The sequence below is a fragment of the Rhincodon typus genome, chromosome 5 (genome assembly GCF_021869965.1).
Source record: "Rhincodon typus isolate 14 chromosome 5, sRhiTyp1.1, whole genome shotgun sequence".
Taxonomy (NCBI): domain Eukaryota; kingdom Metazoa; phylum Chordata; class Chondrichthyes; order Orectolobiformes; family Rhincodontidae; genus Rhincodon; species Rhincodon typus.
The window spans coordinates 92,733,088-92,751,373 of NC_063336.1; the positions used below are offsets into that span (position 1 = coordinate 92,733,088).

Here is an 18,286-nt window from a genome sequence, read left to right on the forward strand (position 1 = left end):
TCTTTCCAAGCAATGCCTTACGGTATCCATGCTTCGTGATGCATTTATTGCCCTTCTGTTATTGCCTTTAAACTGAGTAAAATGTTAAATTATTTCAAAGGGCAGGTCAGAGTCATCAACATTGTTATGTGCTTTGAATTACATGTAGGTTAAAACAGATTTCTTTCCCTGAAGCACATTAGTGAACCAGATGGGTATTTTTGACAATTGAGAATATTTATATGATTGCTATTAGACTAACTTTTAATTCCTGATTTTTGTTTAATTCAAAGTTTGCCATCTACCATGGTGTAATATGAACCCATGACCTAAGAAAAATGAATCAGAGATAGTAGGAACTGCAGATGCTGGAGAATCCGAGACAACAAGGTGCAGGGCTGGATGAACACAGCAGGCCAAGCAGCATCATAGGAGCAGAGAGGCTGACGTTTCGGGCCTAGACCCTTCATCAGAAAAGGGGGAGGGGAAGGGGGTTCTGAAATAAATAGGGAGAGAGTGGGAGGCGGATAGAAGAGGGATAGAGGAGAGGATAGGTGGAGAGGAGACAGACAGGTCAAAGAGGCGGGGATGGAGCCAGTAAAGGTGAGTGTAGGTAGGGAGTTAGGAAGGGGATAGGTCAGTCCAGGGAGGACGGAGAGGTCAAGGGGGTGGGATGAGGTTGGTTGGTAGGAGATGGAGGTGCGGCTTGAGGTGGGAGGAGGGGATAGGTGGGAGGCAGATTGCAACTACAAGAGCAGCACTGCCAGTGACACTCTTGGTTACTAACCAGCATGCACCTCTGACTCTGATACCTATTTTCTGATATTCTTTTGCAAATTATCAAATTATTCCATGTGTCAGCTCTCCACAGTTTGCATTGTCAAAGACAATGCCTTATCCCAGTGGCAGGATTGTAGACTCACTTTATGGCTGCACTGGGATAAATGAGCTGGCTTTGCCTCTGCAGATGTTGCCATAATACAGCCCTGACTACAGAAGTAACAAGTATGAGAATGCCTATTAGGATGTCAAGCATCACTTGCAAAAAGGACAAAGAGCATACATAAGTCTGGGCAGCTGTCAGAAACAAACGAGCAGGAATATTCATGTGTTATTTATTGTTTTTGTCTGTTCAGGATTCGTGATGCAGCCACCAACTATAAGATGATAAAACTTTACAGTTGTGGAGAGTAAAATAAAAATTAGTTGAATCAAGAAGTGGGAATGAAGTGACTCTGTGATGGGGTTTTAATAGCTTGAAGATTGTATGATGCAGTTACTTAATTAGGTTGTCAATTTTGGCTTTTAATAGCATGATATGTGTCACTGTCCGTGTTAACCATCAAATGGAATCAATTAATCAGGCATCTCATAAATCCAGATCAGCCAATGGCTTATTGGACAAAACAGATGGAATCTGACAGTTACAGATGGATGGGCAGGGTGAGGGTTGTTGTATAAGTTAATGGTTTTAAAAGGATGGATGTTGGAGATTGTATTTGACTTCACCCAATCTGATGATGTCATACACCCTTGGGTGAGTAGTCCAGTTTGAGATCCCAAAGAGGTTAGACAAGTCACCCAGCCCCTGATGCTCTTAATATTTATGTTATAATAACATTATTATTATCATACAACAAACTACAGCAAACTGTTTTAGCTGGCACTTATGAACCAGCACTCCCGATAAACTGGCAAAAATTATATTCCTCAAATATCCAAAGTTTACCATATTATCTTAACTCTATGATGTCTGATTAGTCAGCTGAGGGTGCAAGTGAGAGTGTTCTCTGCTGGTAACTTTTATTTAAGGCAAAGTTGCAATATTATTTATGTGATTTATGCTGTAAATAAGCAATAACAGTGATGTATAGACTTCCCATATTACGTTTATATTACTCAGCGTGTGTTTTTACATTGTGTGGACCTCTTTATCAACTGGAATATTTGATCAACTGATACACTCCTGGTCCTATTGGTGCTGGTTAATAACATGTTTGCTGTACATCCTTTTCTTGAAACAAGTGCCTCTTCTAGATAACACTGACCAGAGGTTCATCTTTCATTACAATAAACCAAACAGGACCATAGTCTTTGTTCACAAAGGAGAATTGACGGCAATATTTTAAGCCAACCATTAGCTGGTAGCAGTTGGTTCTGGCACATATATAAAGGTCAAGTGCAAAATGGTTGACCCTCTAAAATATGAAACTTGGTGATTCTGCCACATCTAACAGTAGGCACAAAATATTGATTTGATTTGATTTATGACTGTCATGTGTACCAAAGTACGGTGAAAAGTGGTGTCTTACGTGCTTTATAGGAGCATTCTGCTTCCTGTATACTCATCAAGTAAATTTAGAGGCTCGTTAGTCTTGGGAGTGAGAGTTTGTAACCGGAGACCCTCAGAGTCAGGCGCTGGTAATGGGAGTGAGGCTGCTTTCAGTCATGGATTGGTGTTGGTAGAAATTGGCCATTAGGTGTGGAGTGAGAGAGAGGCCATCAAGACTGGAGGGGTGGCAGGTCAACATTCAACAGGTGGCGTTGTGTGTGAGAAAGAAGGGCACAATGAGCAGTAGAATTGATGAATACTTCCTTGACCAGTTGGAGGGATCACTCCTGCTCTTTCTGGCTCACAATGGGTACGAGAGAAGATGGGGGTTGACATTAAATCTCATGTGTTAATAATTTCGCTTTATGATTCAGACAATTAAGTAAACTTGAATTGGCATATTTGTCATTATTGCCTTCCAGTCCACTAATGACAGCATGAGAAAAGAACACAAACTGTGGTGTGACATTGCTTCAGCGTGGATGCAGCAGCAAATATTACGTTATGTTGTGTGAAAGGAAAGGGCAGAATAATTGCAGGAAATCGCCAAGGAAGCCTACCTAGACCGACCGTTATCCAGTTCAGGTTACCTGTAGCAACACCATCTCAACCTGAGTGCTAAATATGCTTGAAGCAGCGACAACTCACTGAGGGAATAAGTATCAAATTAACAAAAATGCACATGCCGTCAGTTCTAAAATGGTAACCTACAACTTTTGCCCGGCTCTTTGCATTTAAAAGGCACACTCCTGCAACATTAACTCTGTTTCTCTCTTCACAGATGATCCTGTCTAACCTGTTGAGTATTTCAAACTTTTTTTTATTGAAATGCTTGAGTAAACATGAATTCTATTCTTTATTGCTTCAATATCCTTCTTAATGTTACACAGTACTCCAACTCTGATCTGACTGAGATTTCATATGGATTGGATTTCTGCTACAATCAATGCATGGAAAATTTAGTTGCTCATTAAAGTGAGGTCATCCTGGAGCATTTGACAAATGAAGTGAACATTGAAACTTCACATTCAAAAAATGATACTGCTTAATTATTTCTTAGCATGTTGTGAGCAATTGAGGTTGTCAAATATTATAATTCTTCTGTACCTGAGGTAGAACATGAAATGAAAAGCTCCAGATTTTGCTTCAACTTAATGGAGGAATCTGTTGTGTAATTGTTCATAAACAGGTAGCAAACCATGTTGGGAATCTCCCAGCTGGACATGTTACACAAACAAGAGCTCTTGTTCTTTTACGCTGCACAAATATTAAATGAAAATCAAAGTTATCAGTTAGTTTTATACTTAGGGTTATTGGTTTTTGGTGTAAAATTTCATTCTTAGATGCTGATGGATCAGTCAATGTATCAGTTTTTTTTAAATATAGCTGAGCTGAAAATTAGCCTTTCTTGTTATTTTCCTTTAAATCAGCTTTTTTGATTTTGTGATTAACTCAATAAGATCTCTTGATTGTCAAATAGAAATAGCTTTCACTTATACTTGTCTATCCTAAGGTTGAGAGAGAGATTTCGAAAAAAGTAACAAATGTTGGAATACAATGCAGAATGCAACTTAGAACCAGCCAGATTTCAAATGCCTAGTCATTCCAACCATTCACTCCCCATGATATTTGTTGCTCTGAGCCAACACCTCGATAGGTCAGTACTGTTGTCAACAAGAAGGGAATGCAAGCATAAAGAAATTGCTGTTTGGGAGTGTGAGGTGCAGCTCTGCTGCTAGACTTAATTCATAATCCTGAATCAGAAGTAGTGGGATCAAATCATTCTATTAAAGTGAAAGCATATAATGCAGGCTCATGCATTGCTGCAACACTGAAGATGTGTTTAAAAGGCGCCATCTTTCAGGTAAAGTAAATTGAGCCCCTCGGCTGGCAGCCCAGGTGGCCATTGAAAGTCCAATGTCATATTTTCAAAAACAACATTATTTCTTTCTGATATCCTATCCAGTACTTACCCAACACTAATACAAAAACAAATTATGCCGATCATGTCTTTCATTGTTATTTGTGGGCCCTTGCTGTGTACAGATTGACTGCTGCTTTTTCTATGTTCGAACTACGACTACACCTCAAAAGTTCCACTTTGTCGGGAAAGCATTTTGGGTTTCCCTGAGGCCACAAAAGGCACTACGTGAATTCCATACTTTATTTTTGAATTCCTTTGGCTGCTCTATGTTGAAATGTAGCTGCTGTTTTCTGCAAGGTCTGCCACCATCTTCCTGATGAGCTCAAAATGCTGGATGTACATCCCCTTAAGTCAGAGTGACAAGTCCTGCCTATATTGTTGGGAGTGTCTGGGTGGGAGAAGTGAACTAGCTGTTCTTCTCTCTCCCAGGCAGTATGGCTGAACATGTAGCATGCTAGGGGGCTTCTGAGGAAACATTCATAATTCGTTAAGTGTAGACAAGCCGAGGGGAAGCCATCAGGTCTATTGGTTCAGCTTTTCCTCAGGAGCAGAAGCCTTTTCTATATGTCCACTTCTTCTTAACACATTAAATAGGTAAATTTCCAGATGTTAGTGAGTTTGGTATTCCGCCTGTCCCTCACCAATTAAAAAGCCAGCTGCTTCACAGCCATTTTATGCTCAGAGGCATCTTAGTAGGCTTATAATGAGATCCCGACCTACCTCTTGAGGGATGGGGGAAGCCCCAACTTAGAAAATTGCTTGCCAGTCAGGCAGTCCCCAGCCAAGATGAGGTCATAGCGTCATACAGCACAGAAACAATCGCTTGGCCCAACTCGTCTGCACTGACCGGATGTCCCAATCTAACCAAGTCCCATTTGTCAGTATTTGGCCCATATCCCTCTAAACCCTTCCTATTCATATATACATCCAGATGCTTTTTAAAGGTCATGGACGTGGATTTCAAACCTCAACTGGCAAACCCCAGCAAAGTGGGGTGGAGGTCAGGACTGAGAGGCCAGGGTGGGGTGGTTTAATACACTTATAACATGAGATGGGGGAGGGTATAGCTTACACTAGGCATGTGTCTCCCTTTCTCAGGGGTAAAATAACAGGGCAGGCCGAGATAGGCCCAAGTGGAGACTTGTCGTCTTACATCTCTACAAACACATGTCCCATGTCTAAGGTTTGAAAGAAAGAGAGATTTTAAAGAAAACAGAGTAACAAATGTTGGAATGCAATACAGAATGCAACTTAGGACTAGCCAGTTTTGAAATGTCTAGTCCATGCAACCATTCACTCCCCATGATTCTTGCAGCTCTGTGCCAACATTTCCATGGGTAACACTGTAGCATGCCAACAAGAAACGGGGGACAGATCAGGGATGAGCTGTAAGGAGGCAGCAAGTCATTTATTGCAACTTATGAATTTCTCATACTGCCAACACCTCTCCTCTCTCTCCCCAAACCCATCTTCCAACATATTGGTGTGGGGAATGCTGTAAAATCCAGGTCTTGGGGAAGAAAAGTGGTCTAAAGATCCATGAGAACCAGAGGAGAATATTCCAGAAAGTAGCTTAAAAAAAAACTTTCATATTTGTTTATCCTTTGTATCAGTTCTAGTTACTTATCAGTCCCTAGGCTGGGCATTCCAATTTTCATATTTGATTCTGAAATCCCTGACAGGTTTCGGGAGAAGCGACCAACACCTGTCACATTTTCCATCAGAATTTCAAATAAACATATCAAATGGGCAGACACCAGTCAAAATTGATCTGTGTCCATTCTTCTGCTCCACTGTGTCCTATTTGTACTACCTTTAGACTATAATTGAGATTAACACCTGTTGCCATATGGTTTCAATGATTTTCTTCATGGTGATACATGAGATTGTGCAGTAAACTGAGGTTTTTTTAATATATAGTCCCCACAGTGTGGAAACAGGCCATTTAGCCCAGCAAGCCCATGCTGACTCTCTGAAGAGCATCCCACCCAGATACATTCCCCCTACGCTATCCCTGTAACCTGCATTTCCTTTGGCTAATGCACCTAACCTACACATCCCTGAATGCTATATGTAATTTAGCAAGGCCAATCCACCTAACTTGCATATCTTTGGACTGTGGGAGGAAACCAGAGGACCTGGCAGAAATCCACGCATATGTGGGGAGAATGTGCAAACTCCATGCAGATAGTTGCCCAAGGCTGGGATCGAAAGCGGGTCCCTGGTGCTGTGAGGCAGCAGTGCTAACCACTGACCCACCATGTTGTCCCCAAATACATATGTATTTGATCTAAATGGAAGTAAAGAAAAAGCCATAGTGAAACTTTCTTTTCCACAGTCAAAAATAGATCTCCATTAAAGATAGTGCTAACTTCTCTACAGGAGTTGCTAATCCTGATACAACAGCAGGGAGGCTGTGAAAAATACAAGCAACTGTAGAGAAAGAGCAAAACTGTAGAAGCATCAAAATGGACAGGATTGAACAGCATGGAAGCGGAGAAAGCAATGAATGGGACAGAGAAACAGCAAGTAACTGTGAAGCACAAGGGAATCAAACCATATCAAAAATTACCAGTCAATAAAGGAACAGCCAGAATCTAAAATAGTTGATGAAAACCATGAATAAAAGGAGTGATACAAAACAGAAGGACAATATGTTCTTTTGTCAAAATTACAAAAGCTTGGGCTTGATTTCAACTTTTTGTTCAGCATCAAAGATGATTAAATTTCAGAGATAGTAGGAACTGCAGATGCTGGAGAATCTGAGATAACAAGGTGTAGAGCTGGATGAACACAGCAGGCCAAGCAGCATCAGAGGAGCAGGAAGGCTGACGTTTCGGGCCTGCTGTGTTGATCCAGCTCTACACCTGATTAAATTTCAAATGGGTTTTCTGTATAAAGCTCTGAACATCAACATAGAGGTTTACACCTCTTCCATTGGTACTTACATGTGATTCGAACATGATAGCAATTAGACCTTTCACTCACAATGTCGAAAAGAAAGGCATTGTACCTCAGTGTCTGAATTCTATTGTTTCACAGGGATGCAAAAACACCTCAACTGTAATACTGGCAAATGGCTTAAACACAAGAAACATAACACATTAAAATGTCTTGGAACCCAATAATGTAAATTTGAAATCACCCTCCCGCCCCCACTGGCCAGGGAATTCAAATCAGAATGTAAATTATTTGCATTCACATTTTAAACACACAACAGCTCTTAACAGTGCATGTGTACACCTTTATGGATTTTGCTTCAATGTGTGATTGCTATAAAATTACCTCTGCAAAAAGGTGGCGGAAAGTCCCATGATGCTCCATTTCCTGGGCTAACAATACACGTCAGTATTGCGTGACCTTCCAGGATATAACCTGTGACGCAAGTGTAGCGAATTTTATCCCCAATGTTAAATCTGGAACCGTGTAGGATTCCTTTCTGTATGACACCCGGATTGCCACATGTGTGACTTGGCAAAACTGTGAAAAAGAAAAGAGAACCAAAAGCACAATGTCAGTGGCCAGAACTTGGTTGAATTAGACATAAAGTAGATCAAGGTAAAATGAGCAGTTTGCATTGCAGAGCAGTCATCTCAAAGTAAGCTCTATTCTGTACATTGCACTGACTGTTTTGGTTAAAAAAAATGAATTATTGATTGAAACACATCTCTGCAAAAAAGACAAAGAACATAGCAATGCATAAAAACAAGTAGGGAGAATGTTGCAAGTTTCACAGAATGAAAGCAATTTCATATTTGAGATTATAACTTCACACACTCTGACACTTCATGAAAAGCATTGGAGCTGGCTGTTAGGTTTCAGTCAATGTGAGAGCAGGTCACACGATCAAAGCCTTGCACCTGACTGTAAGAACAAAACTAAGGAGGATAGGATCTTGTGTTGCAGTGGTAGTGTTCCTACCCCAAGGAAAATAGGTCTCAATTCAAATCCCACCTGGCACTATGATAGCTATAAAATTCATATCTAAATCTAGTTAAGCTGGAAGGGATTATTTAAAGCAATGTAATGTAAAGGCTCATGTCTTCAAGCAGATTCCACATGAGGTATCTTAAAGTTGTGAAACTGGACAATCACAATCAGCAGGAAAACTGAAATGACATTCCTCGATGTGGCAGTAAACTAAATTCGATAAATTAAAATGTCAAAAGCTAACAGACTATCCTATAAAGGGTACTTTCCAAAACTCACTTCTTGAAATTAGCCTTTAAATAGCAGCATGTAAAACATTTTTGCTTGCTTTTTTAACAAAGGTATTCATTTGCTTCCTGTTTGAACAGAAGTGTTAACTGTGTTTGGTCAGAAATTATTCACATCTATTTATTGTAGGACTTTTTCTTCATTTGTAAAGAAATTCATGGATCTGAATCTGACATCTGTTATCATGCTGTCAGCCAGCCAAGTGCTATTGTGTCTTTGTTGCAACGACAAAGGCTCATGAAATTGGGATTCAAGCAGCCCTGCTTATAATGCAAAAGTCAACCTTCAGGATGACATGACTAAGGTGGGGATGGGGGTAATGGGACTGACTTATAGCTTTGAGCCAGGCAATGACACATACTAACTAATCTTTTCCCTCATTGTTATCATTTTCTGGAGCCATTATGAGAAAGATGAATGTGTAAACATTAAAGGCAACAAAACTAAACTGCTAAATAACTTTTTGATGGACAATGACATTACTGAGAGCTATTTAAGTTTTCATTTTTATTTTGCCTATTAGGAGACACGATTTAAATGGTCCATAATCAAGGGAGACCTGCCTCATTGATTTTGTCCTTGAACTTTCATATTAAAATAATCAAAATTAGAGTTCGTTGTCTCAGTTTCATAGTCTAATGGTGCTATTCTGACATGCAAAATGTCCAGGAGGGCTCTTATTGAGTCAGACATCTATTACTGTAAGAAGGATTTCAGTTCAAACCATGGGAAACTCTGTTTAGCCAATACTGCATGCATCAACTCACACTCCAATTCTTTAAGAGTGAGAATTTGTTTATAAGAGTATTTGGCACCAAGCAGGAACAAAATATCTGGAGCAAGTCTCTCGAAACAGAATATCAAACTCCTTTATTCATTATTTTAACAACAATGTTGACCTTTCATTTTATATGTGTTGATGTGTGCCTTAAAATAGAAAGGCAGTCTATGTGAGTGCATTGAGTGTTTGCACACCAATATCAAACAGCCTAATTTGAACGCCTTCAAGCTTGAATAATATTTGGTTATTGCCCCTGGTAAATTTGGGTTGTTATAATTTCTAAGCTTTACATATCTCTTTCTATTAATAAAAAGTCATTTCATCTGTAATGTTGCTCCCGATGCTGCGCTAAGGAAGTCACTTTTTTTTGCAACCTGATAAAAACAAGCACTCTCATTATAATCATATTACAGGAAACATTATCAGACTACTCATCCACAAGCAGCAACATGGCAACCTATATTAAATAAATGTTCCATGTGACCCAGATGAGAAGGTTACACTGTTCTCCGACAATTTGTTTAACAGCCATGAAGTGAAAGCAAATTGATTACAGTATTGCACTTCAGGCATGGGCAGCTGCAAGACTCAGGGAACAGCTGAAACACGATTGCCTCTTAAGATTTCTTCAAATTTGGCAAGCCTTTGCAATGATTATCAATCACCTTTCTTGCCTTCCTCAATCTGCCAACTGCAGAGGAGACAAGACCTTCACCTGAACCTGATGTTTGTCTCATTTTTCTGATTTTCCTGAGGCTCATTATATGCATGAATACTGAATACATTTTACTTGATAGTCAATGGAAAAGTCAAAGGAAGGTATAGTGATATAGTGGTCACATCACTGGATTAGTAATCTAGAGCCCCAGGCTAGTGTTCCAGGGACATAGGATTAGTTAGACCACAGCAGATGGTGCAATTTGAATTCAGTAAAATCTGGAATTAAATCTAGTCGAATGGTGGCCATGTCATAAAAACCCATCTGGTTTATTCATGCCCTTCAAAGTCATAAGACTTAGTGGCAGAAATAGGCCATTCCATCCATTAATTCTGCTCTGTCATTGAAGTAGATCACAGCTAATCAGATTCACAGCTAATCACAGACTAACCAAATAAACTCCAACTCTATTTCCCTGCCTTTACCCATAACCCTTAACTCTCTTTTTACAAACCTGTCTATTGTGGCCATGAACATACTTGATGACCAAGCCTTTACAGCTCTCTACAGTAAAGAATTCCACAGATCTGAGAAAAGAGTCTTCCTCATCTCTGCTTTAAATAGGCGACCCTTTAGCCTGAGATTATGCCCTCTGGTCCTCAACTCCCACACAAGGGGAACCTACCTCTCTGCATCTGACCTGTTTAGCCTACTAGGAATTTTATAATCAATATGGTCACTGAACGCAAGCCTGACATGCTGAATGCCTCTTCACTAGAAAATCTCTCCATGGCTTGGATCAGGCTAATGACCCTTCTCTGAACTATCTCCACTGCTGGTATATCTTCTGTTAGGTAAGGGGACCAAACTCTTCTCAGCATTACAGGTGTAGTCTGACTAGTATCTTGTACAGTTTTAGCAAGACTATCCTAATTTTATATTCAATGCCCTCAAGAGATCATTAGTCTTCCTTATTACCTGGTGAACTTGAATACTAGCTTTTTTGTGATTCATGCAGAAGGACTCCAACATCTGTCTGTGCTGCAGCTATCCACAGTGTTCCTCCATCTCAGTAATAGTCTTCCTACCAAAGTGAATAACCTCAAATTTTTCCCACATTATATTAGATCTGCCAAGGTTATATCTGATCACATCACCAATATTCCTTCTCGCGTTATTCTCACTAATTGCCTGTTCATCTATTTTTATGTCATCTGCAAACGGTGAATGTTCACTTATTTCCATCATCCAATTTTTTTTAAAATGCTCATTCATGGCACGTGGGCATGCTGGCAGAGCCAGTATTTGTAACCCATTCTTATTGCCCTTGAGAAGGTGGTGGCGATCTGCCTGCTTGAACTGCTGCAGTCCTTGTTCTGTAAGGATATCCACATTGCCTTTAGGGAGGAATTCCAGGATTTTGACCCCAGGACACTGAAGAAATGGAGATGTATTTCCAAGTCAGGATGGTGAGTGGCTTGGAGGGGAACTTTCGGGTGATTTATTTCCCGTGTGTCCGCTGCTCTTGTTCTTCCAGATGGAAGTGGTTGTAGGTTTAGAAGGTGCAGTTATGCTGCAAATAAATGCAGTCTCAGCATTGATCCCTGTGGCACTCCATGAATGACAGGTAGCCATCCTGAAAATGTCCTGTTTATCCCAACATTATCTTTTATTAGTTAGCCAATCCTCTATCAATGCTAATATACTATTCCCAACACTGTGGGGTCTTACCTTATTAAGTAGCCTTAAGTGCGCCACTTTACAAACTGCTTTTAGAAGTCCAAAGATATTTCATCTACTGGTTCACCTTTATCTACTGGTCTCTCGCCAAATATTTGTCAGGGATCATTCCTCTTCATGAAGCTACCTTGACTCTGCTTGATTACAGTAGGCATTTCTAAATGCATCCTTTACACTCTATTACATCCCTTAAAATAGACTTGAAGTTTTGTTTTCTCAATAGCAGATGTTAAGCTAACTGGCTTATTTGTGTTTTTTTTTGTTTCTTTCCCTTTCTGAACAAAAGTGTAACATTGGCTCATTCCCAGTTCTCTGGGACTCCTCCAGAATCTGAGAATCCATGATGTCCACAGCTATTTCCCAGGATGCACATCATCAGGTTGGGGAACCTATCAGCCTTTGGCCCTGTTAGTTCCCCTAGTACTTTTTGTCCCTTTAGTGATATTTATTGTTATCATTTATTCCCCCATCCCTTGGCCACTTGATTATTTTATAATTTCCAAATGACATTAGCGTCCTCCACTGTGAAGACTGATGTCAAGTATTTTTTTCAATACCCCTTATATTCCCCAGTTCCCCATTATTTCTCCATGCTCTTTCTTTAAGGGCCTGTATTTATTTTGGTCTCTCTTGTCCAATTGTAAAAATTGTTCCTTTACTTTGAATTTTTGATTCTGGACTGAAATTGGAAACAAACTGTGTTTTTTTTTTAAACAACAAGGACTATGGAAGGAATTGCTACACCTTTTAAAAGCTAGCAATTATTGAAGGAATTGTTTCAACTGTTGCTTGTTCAACCAGTGCAGAAAGTTTGGTTGTAGAAAACCTGGCAACGTGGATGTGCGTAAGGTAAGATTCAGTTGGCACTATGTAGCTGATTGATCTGTGGAGTAATGATCAGTTTTCAATGAAAAAGCTCCTACCAACTACCACTTATGTGATTGACTCACAGGTGGACAAACAGCTTGTGGTGTAAATGGTATAGTTATGAACCCATGAATCTCTGGAAGATGAAGTGGTGTCCTTATCTCTGCAGTAACAAAACACTAAAGCCTGAAGAAATCCAATTGATTTTCTCTCATCAGTCACTGTAAGCTGTTGTCTTTAACCAATAAGTCAGAGAATTTATAAGTTGCAAAATCTGTTGCTACATGCCTCTTGCAAGCCAGTGAAAGTAGTTGGAAATGAACGGTCCAGATGTAGCAAGTCCTGTTCTTCAAAAATAATCATCTCAGTGAACCCTGTTGACAGTAGCCACAGAACTGCCATCCCTGTTTTTCCTTCCATCCATCATAATGAGTTTTGTTTATGTGTCTGTGTCTGCATTGGTGTGAAGGGAGAGTTTTACAAGCTGATCAAATTTTAATCTTCTGAATTATATGTTGCCATGTCATGGTTATAGCTAGAATCTATTAATTTGTAAAAATTAATAATTCTTGTGAAGTACAGAAAGTTAGTATATACTTTCTGTTAATCTGGCTATGTAAAGACAGATAAATTGGAGAATTTCATGTACTTTTATAAAACATTCAATGTTTTTGATAATTTTGAGAATAACAACATTTGATTTCCAGTGTACTACCCCAATGAGGCATGACATTTTTTATATTTAAGAATCTCTTCATGTATATTTTTATGTTACTTGCTAGTTTCCTCTTTTAGTTTATTTTCTACTATTTATTTAGTCATTTTCTGTTGGCTTTCCCAATCTTACAATTTGTGACTCATCTTTGCCACATTATATATTTTTTTCTGTCAATGTGATACCACCTCTATATTTTTTGTAAAACCATGGTTGGTTTATCTTCTTCCTCAAATCTTTCTTCCTCAATGGAATATTTCTTTGCTGTAAGTCATGACCTATTTTATGAAACACCTGCCATTGTTTCTCAACCGTTTTTGTTGCTAACTCCCTTTTCCAGTCATCTCCAGCCAACATAGAGTTGTGATCAGAGAGATCTACAGCACATCTAGAGACCCTTCAGCACGTCACATCAGTGCCGGTACAAAAAGAACTACCGACCTATTCTAATCCTATTTTTCAGCACGGCCCTCATCTCTCTGTGGTTATCCATATTTAAGTTTAGCACAGTTGTTTCTAACCCAGATTTCTTACTCGCAATCTGAATGCTAAATTCTACCATGTTATGTCATTGTTCCCTAACAGCTCTCTTACTTTGAGATCATTTCTTAAACGAGCCTCATTCCTATATCCAAAATAGCTGAATCTCTGATTAGATCCACAACTGATTGGTTGAGGAAACTGCCCCAAACACATTCTATTAATTCTTTCTCATGACTACTTCTGTCAATCTGATTTTCGTAATCTACATGAATATTAGAGTCACGCATGATTAATTTAAGGTATTCTTTACATGTCTTCTTTATCTTTTGGTTTATTTTCTGTCCTATAGAATGGCTACTGTTAGGAGGCCTATAGATTGCTCCCACCAATGTCTTCTTCTCCTTGTTACTTCTTACTCCACCAGGTGGACTTTATATCATCTGATCCAACATAATTTATTGCTTTTGTACTTATTCTACCTCATACAAAAATTTTCCACAGTACCCTATGCTTCTTGCCTGTCTATCTGAAAAGTGACATATCCTGAATATTTACTTCCTACCTTTGATCTCCTTGTAACTATATGTCTGTAACAGCTATGAGATCATATCCATTAATCTCCATTTGTGCCATTAATTCATTTACTTTCCTTTGAATATTAAGTGCACTTAAGTGAAGAGTCATCATCTTTGCCTTTTTAACAATTTTTTCGCCCTTTGATCCTATTTGCTACTATTTTCATATGCTTTGACATTCTGAGTCTTCCTGTCCCACTCTAGGTATCACCATCTAAATAACTGTCCTGCAATGCCACCACATCCTTTTGCTTTCTAAGCCTGCATTTCTCCTTTGACAAATTATATGCTCACTCTTTAGTTTAAAGCCCTCTTTACTCTACTACTTGTTCAATTCTATGGAATATTGGCCCCCAGTACAGGTAAAGTGAAGCCTGTTCCAGACTTCCGGTAAGATAGTGGCAGAGTAGGACACTGCAGCGGGAGCACATCTGCTCGGCTCGTACTTTTACTTCGTTTTCTTTTTATCCTCCATCTCTCCTCCCTTCTCTCGACCCCAGACATGCAGCCCTGGCCTCCGATGTGGGGGTCGGCAGTTGGCGGAGATGTCAGTGGCCAGAGCCGGAGAGGGGACGCTGGTGACCAGCGGCCAGAGCAGGGACAGTGGCAAACAGTGGCCCAGTGTGGAGTGTGATAGCAGCCAGTGGTCAGACCACATGGAGGTCCCCAGCACTCGTCTGCTGCAGAAAGCCTTTGGAGAGAGACTGTGATACTTCTATTTTTAACTTTGCTTCTTGTTTTTCTGACCTATGGTTATACTGTGTACAGCTGTAATGTAACTTTTTCTTTCTTCACTTCTTCATTCTGTTACTAAGGATTGTATCTAGGTACGTTTGTACCTAAGATGGCACTATAAGTGGTGACATATAAACTTTTCACTGTACTTATTTGAGTACATGTGACAAAAAGCTAATTCAATTCAGTTCAATTGAACTCCAATCGATACAATTCAATTCAATTCAATTTTCTTCTATTCTATTCTATTCAAAACAGCTCCCCCCTACCCCAGCATTGGTGCCACTACCCCAGGAACTAAAACCCTATCCTCCCACTCCATCTTGGAGCCACACATTTAGCTCATTTGCTTATTAACCCCATGCCATTTGTCCATGGCCCAAGTAGTAATTTTGAGATTACTACCTTAAAGGTCTACTTTTTAGTTTGGCTCGTAATGTTCAAATTCTTTGAGCAGAACATTCTTTCTAATCCTATTAGGTTCATTGGTATCAACACAGTTGATGACATCTGGCCCTCTCCTCTCCCACTCCAATTTCCTCCCTAGCCCTCAAAAGATTATCTTTTACTCTGGTAACAGAGGGCAGCACAGCCTTTGGAACTTTCAATCACAGTAACAGAGAACAATATCTATCCCTGTAGTGATTATACTGAAGTCAGCCAAGTAGACCTCATAGAATAAGAGTTCCTTGATTCAGGCTATTAATCTGGTCCAATTAGGGAGCCTTGGCTGACAGATAAAGACAGAATGTCAGAGGTTCTGTACACTCTGAGAGCTGGCTTTGAGGGAGTTGGATCAGTGTCAAGGACTCTCCACCTGTAAATAATGGATGACTTGGTGATGGGATACCAGCCTCTGTGGAGGTATTTCAATAGTGATGAGAGAAAAGCACTTTCCTGAAGAAATTCGCTCACAACAGTCATCTTTGAGTTGGGAGTAAGTATTTCTGGCATCATGCCATTATTTCAGAAGCTTGACTTATTTGATTCTGCCATTGAAGACTGGGCTCAGTACGGTGAAAGAATGCATTATTTTTTCTGGGAAAATGACATTGGGTCAGATGAAAAACAACAGGCAATTCCCTCAATAGCATGTGGACACACAGCTTTTTCAATTATTATGAGCCGAACTTCCCTGAGGTACCAGATAGTAGAATCTTTCAAGAGTTGATGGATTTAGTTAAGGAATATTACAATTCCAAGCCTCTTTTAATTCTGAGATGCTATCGGCTTTGCTACACAATTCAACAACTAGGCGAATCTGTATTGGGATTTTTGACTAGATTAAGATGACTGGCAGAGGCATGTGATTTTGGTTTCACCCTTCATGAGATGCTGAGAGACTCTTTGGTATGTGGGATTAATGATGTAACCATGAAAAAGTGCCTACTAGCTGAAGCCCAACTGGATTTCAAATAGGCACTGCAACTGGCTTTATCACTGGAAAATGCAGCAAGTAGGGCATGTGAGCTGTAGGGTATTCTGATGCAAGTGGACACCCTCACCACTCTGACTGAGCTTGGAGAACACCACTTGAGTGAAGGCAATTGCATAATGGAGAGACTCTAGGTAAGTTCACAGCAAAACTCCAAAAGAAAGCCGAGCCTCGTCCAAATGGTTAAAATTTCCTTCAGCATCTGGGCCTGGATGTTTATCTACTTTCAAGCCTGCTGAAACGACTAACACCTCCTCCTCCTCACTGCTAATTTTTTCAGTAAGTCACAGTCCCTCTCTTGATTTCTAGACTTACAGTGAATACAAATGCAAAGTACTCATTTAAAATCTCAGCTAAGTTTTCAACTCAACACACAGTTTGCTATTTTGATCCCCAACGGGCCTTATTATATCCTTATTGGTTATTCTCTTGTCCCTAACATACTTATGAAAAGGATTTGGATTTTCCTTAATATTACCCACCAGTATTTCTTCTTGTCCTCTATTTGAACTCCTAGTTTCATTTTTTAATCAATCCCCTGTACTTTCTTGATTTCTGTAGCATATCTGCATTAAGACTTTGGAATCTACCATAAGCTTCTTTTTCTTTCTTATCCAATCCTACGCATCCCTTGACATCCAGGGTTGTCTGCATTTGTTGGAACCACACTCCCCAGAAACTTCCCTGCAATGATATTGGTTCTGTCCAGCTTCTGGAGCAACCTCTCAGATTTGTGCAGGTCACATCTTCCCCAGATATAAACGCACTGATCCCAGCATCTAGACCCCTCTGTCCAGCTCCCAGCATTTCAGATTCACATTTATCTGCTCTTTCTGCCCATTTCTACATTCATGAGCATATCGTACTGTTAATAATCCAGAGATCACAACCTCGGCAGTCCTGTTTTTTTAAATCTTCCCACCTAACTCCTTAAATTCTTGTTGCAGGACCTCATCCCTCTTTCTTTTTATGCTGCTGGTGCCAATCTGAGCCATAATTTCTTTCAGAATGTCCGGCAGCATTCAGTGACATCTTTGACCCTGGCCTCAGGGAAGTAACACACTATTCTGGAGTCATGTCTGCAGCTTCAGAAACACATGTGTGTACCCATCACGTTTGAATCTCCAACCCATATTATTCTCCTTCTCTTTCTGCTTGACCCTTGTGCAGCTAACCTCTGGTTGCACTCCCCAGAGGCAATGTCAGTCTCACCAATACAGAAAATCAGGTCTTGAGTGCAGTGCACTCTGGGGCTCACCTGACTATCTGCCTTCCAACCTTCTTCTGACCGGTAGCCATCATTTCTCACTCTGAGTGCACTTCCTTAAGCTGCAGGGTGACCACGATCTAAAACTTTCCATCCTATGTAATTCTCAGCCTCAAATGCGCTGCCGTGCCTCTGCTAATGCTCAAGCTCCAAAACCCAATGCTCAGGTTGATCTAACTTCCTTCACTTATGGTCATCCAGACTGCCAGGAACATAGAAGATTTCCAACATACCACAGGAGAAATAACATCTGGGACTGAGCTCTCCTACATACTTTGTCTTAGTCTCAAATTTACTTCCCTGTTATGAACTTTAATCTTCTACCCTCACTCTTCTTTGGCTTACGTATATTCCTTTAATATATTGCTCCTCACTCTCAATTATTTCTGGTGCTTATTAATAATTTTCTGGTTTGTAACAATTTAAAGATAATCCCAAAAGCAGTTCTTCATCAGCCAATGAATTTATAGACTGTCTGTATCGTCATTGTTGTTGTTTCTTTTCAACAAGAACTGATTGTAGGACACTCATCCTGGACTGCTTCACTGTGATGCTGACTGCAGGACCCTCTTCCTGG

General features: G+C 40.0%; 1 protein-coding gene across 1 annotated transcript in view; it reads right to left on the reverse strand.

Annotated features, from left to right (window-relative positions):
- The window catches only part of LOC109928798 (CUB and sushi domain-containing protein 1-like), a 2,165,117-nt gene that overhangs the window by 1,223,278 nt on the left and 923,553 nt on the right, over positions 1-18,286 (reverse strand). Inside the window, exon 4 of the mRNA XM_048597409.1 lies at positions 7,521-7,715. Within this exon, the coding sequence (XP_048453366.1) occupies positions 7,521-7,715 (195 nt within the window). The remainder of the gene's footprint in view (positions 1-7,520; positions 7,716-18,286) is intronic.